Source organism: Diadema antillarum, unplaced genomic scaffold, assembly GCF_040938485.1.
Source record: "Diadema antillarum isolate AM-2024a unplaced genomic scaffold, OU_Dant_1.0 seq00000825_RagTag, whole genome shotgun sequence".
NCBI classification, from domain to species: Eukaryota; Metazoa; Echinodermata; class Echinoidea; order Diadematoida; family Diadematidae; genus Diadema; species Diadema antillarum.
This window is the reverse complement of record NW_027271702.1, coordinates 1-12,008: the sequence shown is the minus strand read 5'-3', so window position 1 is coordinate 12,008 and position 12,008 is coordinate 1. Positions and strand designations below refer to the sequence as shown.

The following is a 12,008-nucleotide window of genomic DNA, read 5'->3' as shown; positions in this document are numbered from 1 at the left end:
GTATATCAGTTTCTGTGATGTGACACATTCTTTTTCTGTTTATCTTTCTATGTTCCTGTCTGACGCCTTTCAGTCAACTGGCGCAGGGAAATGTAGTATTCCCCCACTCTTTGAAAGAATGTATCATCAGAAACAACCCACTCTCCACACAGGTCATTATTTTGGTGGCGAGTATGTGAGTGAGTGATTGAGAGTGCGTGTGTGTGTGTGTGTGTAATCTTTTTCCACTTTGTTTTGAGATCACATACTCCGCTTGTGCAGCTCTCAGAAGATCTGGAGAACTTCAGTGTGTACATAACAGTATTTTCATTGTGGTCATTTTGTGACTTTCTTTCAGATATTTTTTTTTCTGTGTTTTTCTTATATGAATCAGAGAAGGAACCAAAAGACATGTATACCAAGAGGTTAGAGCAGATTAAGGGGAACATTACCTGAACATGTTTTTTGTTTTTGGGCGGGTTTTTTGTTCTTTTGTCACTGTAGGGAGATTGACATTGTAGTATGTTGTATTTGTATATAAATGTAATCGTTGATAACCATGGTTACATTATTAAAGTCTATCTGAGAAGAGAGCAAAGCTTGATTTTCTGTGTGTGTGATGAAGATGTAAGTATGAAAAATATTGGGAAATGATTATGTGTTCCACTATAACACAGATAAATCAACTATAGCTGTCAACTTGAAGCAAATGTGTAACCATCAGGAGATATGTATTTTTTTGTTTTTTGTTGTTGTTTATTTTAAATCATGACTTGGGGATTTCTGTTTTTTCCCCCTCAATTTCTCCTTTCTATTTCAACACATAATTTCGGAATTTCCTTGCAAAGCAATGTATGTGCTTGTGTCTAATGTGGAAAAGAAGCAGAACGAAAAATAAATTTGAATGCATTTGCAATATATGTGGAGTAGAGGTGGTGTGATGTTTGGAAGTCCTTTCGTATGCTGTAAATGTTGTATTACATCATGCACATTATCTTTTGCAAATCAGGACAATGTATTTTCATGAGTGGTTGAATTTGCAGTCTATAAAATAATGGAATGAGAAATAGGTATTTCTTCTCTAATGCAAAGTCATCCATTGCCTGCCATGGAGAATATATTTAAAACTTTAAACCTTCCAACCATTCTGAATGTTAGGGAAAGCATCTGAAATTTGACCATTCCCAGCTTTTGTTTCAATGGCAGCTTTTCCTTTTCCTTGATAAGTTTACTACACACTCCTACGGGAACTGCTCTTTCTTTCCTACATGTACAGTTGTACTTAAGAACGAAATCATTCCTATTTTTCAGTCAGAAGGGTTGGGAGGTCTGTACATGTATATTCATTGCAAATTGTTGTCAGAGGGAACATCATGGTGTGTTGTTCATCTTGCAAATATAACCCACAAAAGTTGCACAGATGAAACCACCAGAAAAATATACGTATTATACAGTAACTGGGTAAACACAGCAGGGTGTGGGGTAGGTGTAAGTGACACAATTAATTACTAGGACACAACGGAGATGGAATGACAGTGGTTTGATTTACATTGCTATTGACTCACTTAGGCATGTACATGCACATAATACAGACAAATCACATTAAACCTTGTCAAACTCATTGCTTGTTAGTGATGGCACCATAAATAAATCACATTATCTTCAAACAATGTGCATAGCATCTGTCCTTTATGAAGAATATGCAAATTCCTTGGTATAGCAAGTTTGGATGATTAAGTTACTAAACACTGGATAAATTTTGCACATTGATTGCACGATTGGGAGAAATTAATACAAAGTAAAAGTGCATTGAATGTGAATAAAAACTAGAAAAGAGCCAACAGATAAAGATCTGTAGAACCACAGTAATACCTTCTCAATTAAAAAAACAAAAAACAAAACAAGACAAAAATGACAGTCAAAACATGTACATTTACTTTTCATGCAACGGTAACAAAACCATAAATGTTTGGCAAATCTCCATTTTTAGAGGGATATGGATGAATTCTTCATGAAGTCATTCTTGGGCCAAAGAAGGGAATCCACTTCAGAATTATGTTTCATAATGAAAGCATTTCCATCCTATTGGGACCTCATCTTATAAGATGAGTAATATATTACTGTGATATATCTGGCCTTTCTTGCACAGAAATCCTCCAGTTTACAGACCTATTTACATCCTTTTCAGTGCAAAAGTTAACATACAATTGATGACAATAATCATGCACAGAACATGGGAGGTATAATGCAAGCAACATTACCTTGAGAACTCTTGCCGTGGTGCCAATCAAACATCTTACCCATATCAAAATGGTCACAACTTTCTTGACCACTGTCAGATTCTACCGACATGTTCATCAATCCATTGCATTTGTTTCATGAGACATCGTATTCGTGGAATACAAACTTGCCTCTTTGGAATGTTATCCATTTACCCAAGGGCCATCAAATATAGGATATTTAATTTGGCTGTAATGCAGTGCAGCATTCTTAGCAGAGTACCGACAAAGATCAAACTCCGACAGAACTCTACCACCAACAGCATGTTGCTACTTTAAAGTGGAAAATGTGGAAAACAAATTCTCTCCACGTTTGTTTGTAATCATAGGGACAACTGCCATGTCACATTTTCAGGCCACGTCCACTTTATCCTTAATAAAGCAGTTCTAGGCTGAATGAGGGAAATTACAGGGGGAAAGACAGAAAAAAAAAAGATTGGCTTCATCTGATATATTTCACATTGAAAAAGAACAATCCTCCGTGTTCTTGCACTGCACAATACATGATTTAGCACTATACAACTGTAGTAACTTTACATATGACCATTGTATCACACGCATTACAACCAGCATGGCATACATTACGTGCTTACAGTTACCGCCATCACATCTACACATTTACATAAAATGGTTCAAATGCCTTTGGAGGGAAAAAGCACTGCACCTCGCACCATTAGACTAGCCTGCCCTTATTCAATTGAGGACAAAACTCCCTTAATCAAAAACTGCACTGACATGCTTCTTTATGATGCTGCTGCTCCAACACAATTTTCCTTGGCATCTGATCGCAAATTGGTGCAGGAGGGGGGGGGGGGAACATCTCTGGTGCTCCTAGCATGTTAAAAGACCATTGGAAGGTCCTGACATACTTCAATGGATGTGCAATATCAGCCTCAAGGAAATACCATTTCATTTCATCACAAGAGGAGAAATATTCACATGATCATCTAACTTAACACATTTATCAAGTGTAACAGCGATTGCATAACAGCGCTAACTTCCAATACTTTGCATATCTCTTTTCTTTTTATTTATCCACAAGCTTCCACCTTTTAAGCAAACACCCCATTACATTTGTACATTTCAAGCTAAGAACAGCTACAGCAGGTGTTTCATCCACGGAACAATCGGTGGTAGAGCTCTTAGGTTTTGTTTTCAGAGGCATCCTTCCCATCTTCATTTTCCTCGTACATGTAGCAGTCATCCTCTCACAAGTCATCTCCGCTGAAACTGCAGGGGGTAAACCGCACACTCGGTCCTTTACAGAGTTCGAACGAGACCCCATCTCCCTCACTACCTTGTTACCGTGGTGACAAGGTCAGCGAGCAGGACAAGATCCCCGGACGCTAAGTCTGATCTTGGGGTGCCCCGAACCGAAGGGAAAGGGACCTCTTGATGTACTCCCAGTATTTCTGCCGAATGCTGTCCACTTGAATCAGGACATCACAGAGCTGCACGGGAAAGGTAAGACGGGTCAGAGAAGGCCGTCAAGTACGATCTATTCACACTTCTTGCTCAGCAAATGCAATGTCCTCTCTGCCTGTGAATTACATCTTTTGCATGTCTAAACTGTTATATGTTCAGTGGAATTCAAATCGATTCAGTTCAATTCCATTGAACTCTTTTCAAATCAGTTCATTCATTAACATTCAATTCTACTCATTTCCATTCAATTCCATAAATTACGTAAATTTCACTTAATTTCGTTGAATTCCACTCTATTCAATTCTACTCATTTCTATTCAATTCTATTAATGTCATAAATTTCCATTCAATTCCATAAATGCCATAGATGTCCATTAATTTCATTCGATTACACTCTATTCAATCCTATTCAATTCAATTCATTTCAGTTCAATACCATACTGTTCAAGTCAATTCCATTCAATTCAACTCAAGTTGAACAGAACACTGCTCTCAGGTCTCACCTGGGTGGCCTTCAGGAGCGTGCCGTCGGGGACCGCTGCCTTCTTCTCCAGCATCTCCTCATACATGTCGACCATGAAGGCCAAGAGGTAGGGGGAGCGGATGTCCTCTGCGTACATCGCCTGACACATCTCCTGCAGGCCAGGGAAGCTGTGCATGTCACGCTGCATGAGAGCCCTGGGTGGCAGCAGCCCCAAGAAGACGAAAAGGAGCAAATCGGAAAAACAAAACAAAACAAACAAACAATGCAGATACAATGTGCAGGAGTAGTCCGGCATTTATGTGACTGCCTTACACTGAACCCTCAGCTTTTAAATGTGTAAGTGTACATGTGTAATGATGCATCACAAACAGTACATTAGAGACAACTACCGTACTACTGCCTGACAGTTTAAACCTCATTACATAAGACTCACATGCCCAAAAGAAGATGCCTTTCAAAAATTTAAATCAGGAAGTTTAGACTGATGAAAGGGGGGTACTACAATTGTCGGACAGAGAGTTCACACCACGCAGGCTGAAGTACAGACCACAGTCTTACCCTTTCAAATAACTCCAGGAGCTCTCGTTGTTTGGCGCCATCTTGATGAAATCCATAGTATACCTGGACAGGTTAGAGAGCAAAGTACATCCAATGAGTACAGTCTCTCCAGGGGGGCATGTATTCCAAGACCAAAAACATTCGCGAATTGGAGATGACAGACTTTTTTAGCAAACTGAACTTTCATGAATTACCAACTGTGATGAAATTTCAAGTGTACTACATGAAATATCATGACAGTATTGAAGAGTTTTGATGCCTGTTGACACACAGTTATGTTAAATTTGGAAGTGCAGTAGCAATCGTATTTGATCACACGGTACATTGTACGTCTAACTGTTACAGCAGTGGCACAACTTTCAGGCATTACAAGATGTCTGGTTTTACAGAGCGCTTACATGGATTGTGCTCATGATTATTATAGATTGGCTATGAATATAAATTGGAGGGAAATATTACCTATTCATTGACACAAGCACATTACACATTGCATTATACAGGGGATGTGATTTTAATTGTTCACCTAACATAACAATTTCTAAGATAAATACAGTGGTACCTGTAGAGACAACAAATGGCACGTTCCTTCAGTGTTAAGCATGAAGGATCTTAATTATTATAAAGAGTTTAAATGCAAAAAACAACATATTCATTCTTATCAACTTGAGGTATTTGAGACTGGAGCTGTTGAAAAACAAAGAAAACTAAAAAAGCACTGAGGGCGCAGACCTGAAGTAGCTCATTTCCACCCTACAAGCATGCTGAAAATCATCCATTTTCCAATGATAAAGAAGCCTTGTGTTTACCTCATCAGCTTCCTGCTGCACGCTGTGCCTCAAGCAGAGCATGCGCTTTAGTGCGTGTACGCAAACCTCAAATATGCGCAGCTTGAACTCCCAAGTTCATTGACCCTATTTGCCAAAAGATAATAAAATCCTTCAAAAATCCATTAAATTTCTGGATCACTACCAAAATTTGATCATTTGTCCCTTATGTCATTATTAACTTTTCCTGTAAAGCTGTAAGTTTCATCCAAATATGTTCACAAGTTTTTGAGTCACTTTGCAAACTGACAAACAAACAGACCAACACCCACTCCACATTACATCTTTGGCAGAGGTAACAATGAAAATATCTCTTCAAAAATACTTCTTGTTATATTACGAGTGCAGTATCATTGAAAAGATTTATTTTTTCTCTATTTGATGATGACCTTACTTTTATATAAAATTTTGAAATGGCATTTATCTGCTTTTGCATTCAAATTCTTAAGACATCCTCATCGAGCACACAGTATTGTCTCTCCACACGCTTTCTTCACCACAGAGTCAATTGTGGTGTAAACAAACTATGGTCAGCATCAGTACTAGAATTTTATTCTGCCTTGAGACCACTTTATGTTACTGCATGTAGCACACCAACAGAACATTTGGTGGTGTTTTTTTTTTTCAATCAAGTACAGTGGACTCCCGTTATAACGAAGTCCTTGGGACCAGCAGTTTTCTTTTGTTATATCGAAATTTTGTTAAAACCGAACAAATAAACAATAAAAATACATAAAGCGGATAATGGTGCAGCCTGAATTTTCACTTCATTGTAACCGAATTTTGTTATTAACTGTGTTCGTTATGACAGGAGTGCACTGTAGTTTAAATTCACTGCAGTTTACTGGCTGTCAAAAAGGTGCACAGGAATGTGATACTCTTGCAAAGCATATAGCTTCTCAGTTTCCATGGCAACCATGCTAACTAGCTTACTTGACTTCCCGCTCCACGACATCTTTGTCCCCGAAGCCTGTCGTGCTGCTGACGACAAAGTATCTCTGGTTCCACGCCGAGTTGTTCCTGAGGTCCTCCATCAGCAGCTTGTGGATGTAGTCCAGTTCTTTTTCCCACAGCTTGAAGGTCTGCAGGACCCACTGTCGGTGGGACCAGGCGTGGTAGTTCTTCGCGTCTTTCCGCAAGACTCTCTCGGTGAACTCCAGCTCCTGGGATGGATCCTGCAGCCACTCCACGATGGCCCTCCGATGATGCCTGCAGAAAAAAAATAATAAATAAAATTGATCATGATGGCCGAGGGAATGAGTCATGTTTTGTTCTGTGAACTACAGCAGCTTTTTAGTAAAAACACAATGAGAAAAATTATCATCATTACTTTTAGCATTAGTTTATCACCATAATCATGAACATCATTATTATAATTATTACTGAAACTACTGTATCTCATCTACTACTACTACTACTACTACTACTATTACTATTACAACTACCACTACTATTACTACCACTACTACTATTACCACTACTACTACTACCACTACTACTACTACCACTACTACTACTTCTACTATTACTACTACCACTCTACTTATTACTACTACAACTAACCACTATTACTACTTCTGCAGTATTATGAAGATTAGGATGAAGATCTGTTATTCAATACAGGCTTCTGTTCTGAATGTTCTGAAGGTCCTCATGCACAGGACCTACTACACATGGACCTTCATCACTTGTTAATTCATGCACCTCTTTCTGTCAAAAGCATCACTATAACATTTTAGACATGCTTTCCCGCTTTGATCTCATCATCACCGCTGACAGTGAGCCTGGATAAAAACAAGACGGCGCTTTCCTAAATCAAGAAAAATGCATGTGCAGTTGTAGCGTATATTGGGAAACCATCACTCATGCAATTTCATTTGCAAAATACACATACTTTACAAGAGAAAACAAATATTTTGACAAGTTGGTTGTGATTTGTAATCTAATTTTTCCTATTTTTTTGGATATTGTTTCAGAGTACATATGGACAGTAATGATAGACTTAGATGGCATGTATTTCCTAACATTAAGCAACGTTACATGCATGTCCACAAGTGTCCACTTCAGTGGTTACCAATTTACTGACGCAAAATTTGTCATGTAACAAGGTTTGCAGCTCCCCATCACTGATGTTAAGTCAAATGCATTTGAGTCTAAATAGGTGCCTCAGCCAAATATGACCAAAATGAGGGAAAGGTTTCTTTTCTCAGTGATGATGCACAATCAAACAATTGTCATTGTCCAAACAACTGAATGTATTCATTAAGATGCACATAATCAGGTGGTGGTGGTAAAGATGGGATCAAAGAAAGACCTCCATTCATAGTCCACAAGTGTAGTAGGTCAATGCTTATACAATATACAGTACTGGTAATAAGTTGATGTAAAATTTTTACTTTGTTTAGTATGCAGGCAAATGACATGCATGTGCAAAAGCTTTCTTACCAAACTTGATAATTTTTTGGATGATCAAGGATGACTTCAGAGATGTAGAGCATTTCTTCCCTCAGGTCTTTTTTCAGTGCCTGCAGCAAGACCCTCCTGTAATGCCTGCAAGCAACGGATTAAAGAAATGAGCGCTGAACCATCTTGTTCTGTAGACGTCAGTGTGGAAAAGCATTTAATGAGACTGTAGGTTTCATATTGCTTCCATTGGCCTCTAGAGGCTATCTTACGAGTGTGGCTCTCCTAATCCAACTTTGGTACTGTCGTTTTCCATCAGAAAATATTTCCAGCTTGTAATTCATTTTATTTCCCATTTTCTGATACACTGAGCACTACATATCTTTCTGCATGACCATTTTTAAGATTTATCAAACATATACCATTACTATGAATTTTCAAAAAATTCCTTTTTATCCATCCAAATTCAAGGGAAGATATTCAGGCTAATTCTAAACTTGCCGTTTCAACTGTCTAATGTTATCAACCTATTCACACAGTGTAAAAGTACAATGTACTTGTACATTCATGTTTAGATTAACAGTATACACATACAATGAAGCATACAACATGGAATACTTGCTACCCTGGGGATGTACGAATGCACCAATTTTGCTTTCTGGTGCCATCACAACTTCAGTAGGTTGGGAAGACTTATTGCTCGTATGTTAGGGCAAGATAGGAATTGCCATGAAATATATTTGTTATAGACACAATGTCAACCAGTTTAAATGAATATAATGAATCTGAATTCTCCTGCCCGCCCAGTCACACATTCTTATCATGTTTACCCAATATGCTTTTATTATGCAACACCTCAATTCGTCACCTGTGAAATATTGTATTCGGTTCAAAATTATAACCCTCACATTCAAATGCATGGAAGGTTCTGCCCAAGTCTATCAATCCTATGTGAAGTGATGCATTTATACACTTCTACCACAAGTTTAAGATCTTTGTCCACATCACTTTTGGTTTCTCCAAAGAGTAGTACAAAATTGCACAGGTCTTTATTTCAAGCTGCCTCGGCAGAACTATGGAACAATTCGCCACACTCTATCAAGAATGCAGATTCGCTTAATGCATATTTAGGAAACCTGTAAAAATGTATTTATTCAGGAAAGATCTTGCTGTTTTGGTTAAGCACTCAATGCGAGTCTGTACTCACTCACTTGCCATTTCTTTTTTCTTTAGTGCGCACAAACTGATAATGCGCTACACAAACGTGTTTGCATAATCATCATCACATATAAAATATGAAATTGAAAATTTTTGTGGCCTTTTCTACACTTCAAATGCATTCATAAACCACCCGTGCTCTAATACAGCCCTTTCTCACAAGGTCTACGGTAAACATAGAACTCTGAGGGTCTTGTGAGATATGGTAAATCTGACACGGACAAAAAAAAACAAGTTATTACCAAAAAAAAAAAAAAAATTGAGAGAAACCTTTGCAAAAACTATGATCATGTTGTTAATGTTCCTTTTGATTCTAATCTCCTTTTGTAGGTGTATCAAATTCTCTTGTAGAAACACATTTAGAAGTTAAAAGCCTCTGCAATCTTTGTCAAGATTTATTATTCACAAACAACTACAGTGGAGTCAAAAGGGGCCTGAGCTTTCGATCCTAGTAGAATCTTCGTCAGAGGCAAAATGACAAACAGGCAGGGAAAGCAATCACGTATAAGGACTTCACACAAGAAGAACAGTCAGGGACGGGCTAGGGACACAGAACAAAGAAGACAAAAGGGGAGGGTAGGAAGTCATGGGCAAGGAGCCCAACAGGTAAAGGGAGGGGGATTAGAGCAGAAGGGTGGACAGACAAAAGGCAGAGGAGGGTCAGTGGACCATAGGGGGCAACCTTTGAAGGATAAGGATGAATAGGGAGGCAACATCAAACAAGATAAGGAACAACAGAGGGATAAAGAAAGGATAGAGTGAAATAGCAACAGCATGGGGGAGGGTGGCTGAACAAGCAGCGAGCCCTAAAAAGGTGTACCAAGAGGCAACAAAATGAAAGTGAGAGTCAACCAACAAATGTAAGTTATCAAACATATTCAAAGCATATACACAATTATAATAATATAACAATAATGATATTGATAATAGAAATGAAAATTATAATTTACAGAAAAAAAAAAAATATATATATATATGTATGTATATGAAAAATGGGGGAAAACACAAAATCCAAGGGAGAGAAAAATGCATATGTTGATATGCAAGCATGAATAAGCATAGTAAGGACAAACATGTATGTGTAGGTGGAAAAGGGCTGTATAAAAGAGACTCTGACAAGAAGGAATCAATGTGATCTGAAATCTAAGGTGAAAACTGGCATCACAGCTCACGACCTCTCTTTCATATAAAAGCCTTCTTACCATACTGTATAATTGGCGGCATTCAACTCCACTGCATCTTTTGTAAGCTGTAGTGCACGTTCACTGCGTTCATCAGCCTTTAGTACAGCACGGAAGTAATCAAAGACATCCTGGACTGATATTGGAAGACAAAAAAAAAATAACAAAACAATATAGGCCTAACGATAACTAGGGAGTTGATTTATAAAGTCCATAACAAATATTAGTTCACTATGTGAGTGAAGAATGTTGCTTTCCTAATGTTCATGTACAGCATGAAAAATTAGGCCTTATGAGGTAAATTTCCATACAATAGCATGACATCCTACATTCAGTATTATATTGCACATGTATAAAACAATGCAAATTTGAGACTAAATCGCTGGACCTGTTAAAGATGTAAAGTCTATGAATCAAACAACTTGTGTGATGTATGATTGTCTTCTTCTTTAATCTGCACAGGACTACGTACGTAGCCCATCATGTACAGCAACCGTTGTATTCTTTGAGGAAAGACTAGCTAATCTCTGGGAGATGCCCCTCCCACCACGCCCACTTATTTGTCATACTACTCAAGGCTAGTCCCCACTGTCCTTACTACACTTGCTATTAAATGTGAATTCGTGGATGTATGCATACAGCTAACAAGAATAGACTTTAGAATGGTACGGCAAAATTAATGGGGGGTGTACAACTTCTCAACAATGCCACTGAAGTGGACCGGGCCAGGGGCCTCAACATGGGCACCTCTCCTTATGAGCGTGAGCACCCCTCATCATATTCATGCTCGTCACAATGAGTGGGTTAATTTCCTCGACTGATGTGAAGACACACAGGGTCAGCGGTCCCCCCCCCCCCCCATATCATCCCATACGCAATGCTTGTGAACGTGTGTCCTTCTTCCCCGAACCATTACATTCACCTTCAAATAAGCCTTCAGTATGGAGTGTTCTAGACTAGACTAGACTATATCAAAACACAATTGAATATCTGCGAGATCAGAGTTCTTAAGGCTCGTACTAGTGTCCATCACAGATTTGAACATGTGGGACTATTAATATTTACTTCTGCGGCTCGGTTATCATATTCAGGCGCAGGCTACTTACACCTGTCGGAATACGCAATGCGGACAACTGGATTTGGCCCATCATCCTGAGGAATAGGAGTAACATCATCCCATTCTGGACGATCTCGGTAAAATGTGAAACCAGCATCCTCTTCGAAGTCTGAGCCCGAATCAGCATCTACTTCCTGAGTAGCCATGTTGACACACGCACCAGACAGACTGTCTTCTTGTTACACGCTCTTCCAGCAGCTTCGGCTGTGAACTACCATACCTATACCGTGGGCTTACACACCGTGCCGTACCGCACCGTACATGGTGTGTGGTCGCAAGCAGGGAGGTACACTGAGCTCTTGGCCTCTCGCGACGGAGTCAGTATATAACGTTGAGAATATTCTAGTATGATTGTTGTTGCCAGTCTACAAAAATAAAATAAGATTAAATTGAATGAAAAAAAATGAAATAAAAAAGTCACATCGGTGGACATGTACCCTACCAGGCAACGGCGTAAATCCGTACTGAGGAGTGGGGGGGGGGGGGGGGGGGGGGGGGGATGATTGGCGATAGTCACCATCACCACGATTACAAGCCCAT

At 39.0% G+C, this 12,008-nt stretch overlaps 1 protein-coding gene across 1 annotated transcript; it reads right to left on the bottom strand.

The window, feature by feature from the left end:
- Positions 1 to 1,617: 1,617 nt before the first annotated feature.
- Positions 1,618 to 11,632, bottom strand: LOC139740020 (protein farnesyltransferase/geranylgeranyltransferase type-1 subunit alpha-like). The gene is made up of 7 exons (XM_071650618.1): positions 11,458 to 11,632; positions 10,373 to 10,487; positions 7,995 to 8,099; positions 6,483 to 6,758; positions 4,726 to 4,788; positions 4,187 to 4,361; positions 1,618 to 3,709 (listed from the first exon to the last, which is right to left on the bottom strand). Exons 1-7 carry the CDS (start codon positions 11,612 to 11,614, stop codon positions 3,605 to 3,607), a joined length of 996 nt encoding a protein of 331 aa, XP_071506719.1. The 5' UTR covers positions 11,615 to 11,632; the 3' UTR covers positions 1,618 to 3,604.
- Positions 11,633 to 12,008: the final 376 nt, after the last annotated feature.

Excerpts from the sequence above, each read along its gene's own strand:
- LOC139740020 (XM_071650618.1), bottom strand. The coding sequence starts at position 11,614 with ATGGCTACTCAGGAAGTAGATGCTGATTCGGGCTCAGACTTCGAAGAG. Across the intron at positions 10,488-11,457 it reads CATTGCGTATTCCGACAGGT|TCCAGGATGTCTTTGATTAC; the intron begins GTAAGTAGCCTG and ends TTCCAATATCAG. Across the intron at positions 8,100-10,372 it reads GCCGCCAATTATACAGTATG|GCATTACAGGAGGGTCTTGC; the intron begins GTAAGAAGGCTT and ends CGTTGCTTGCAG.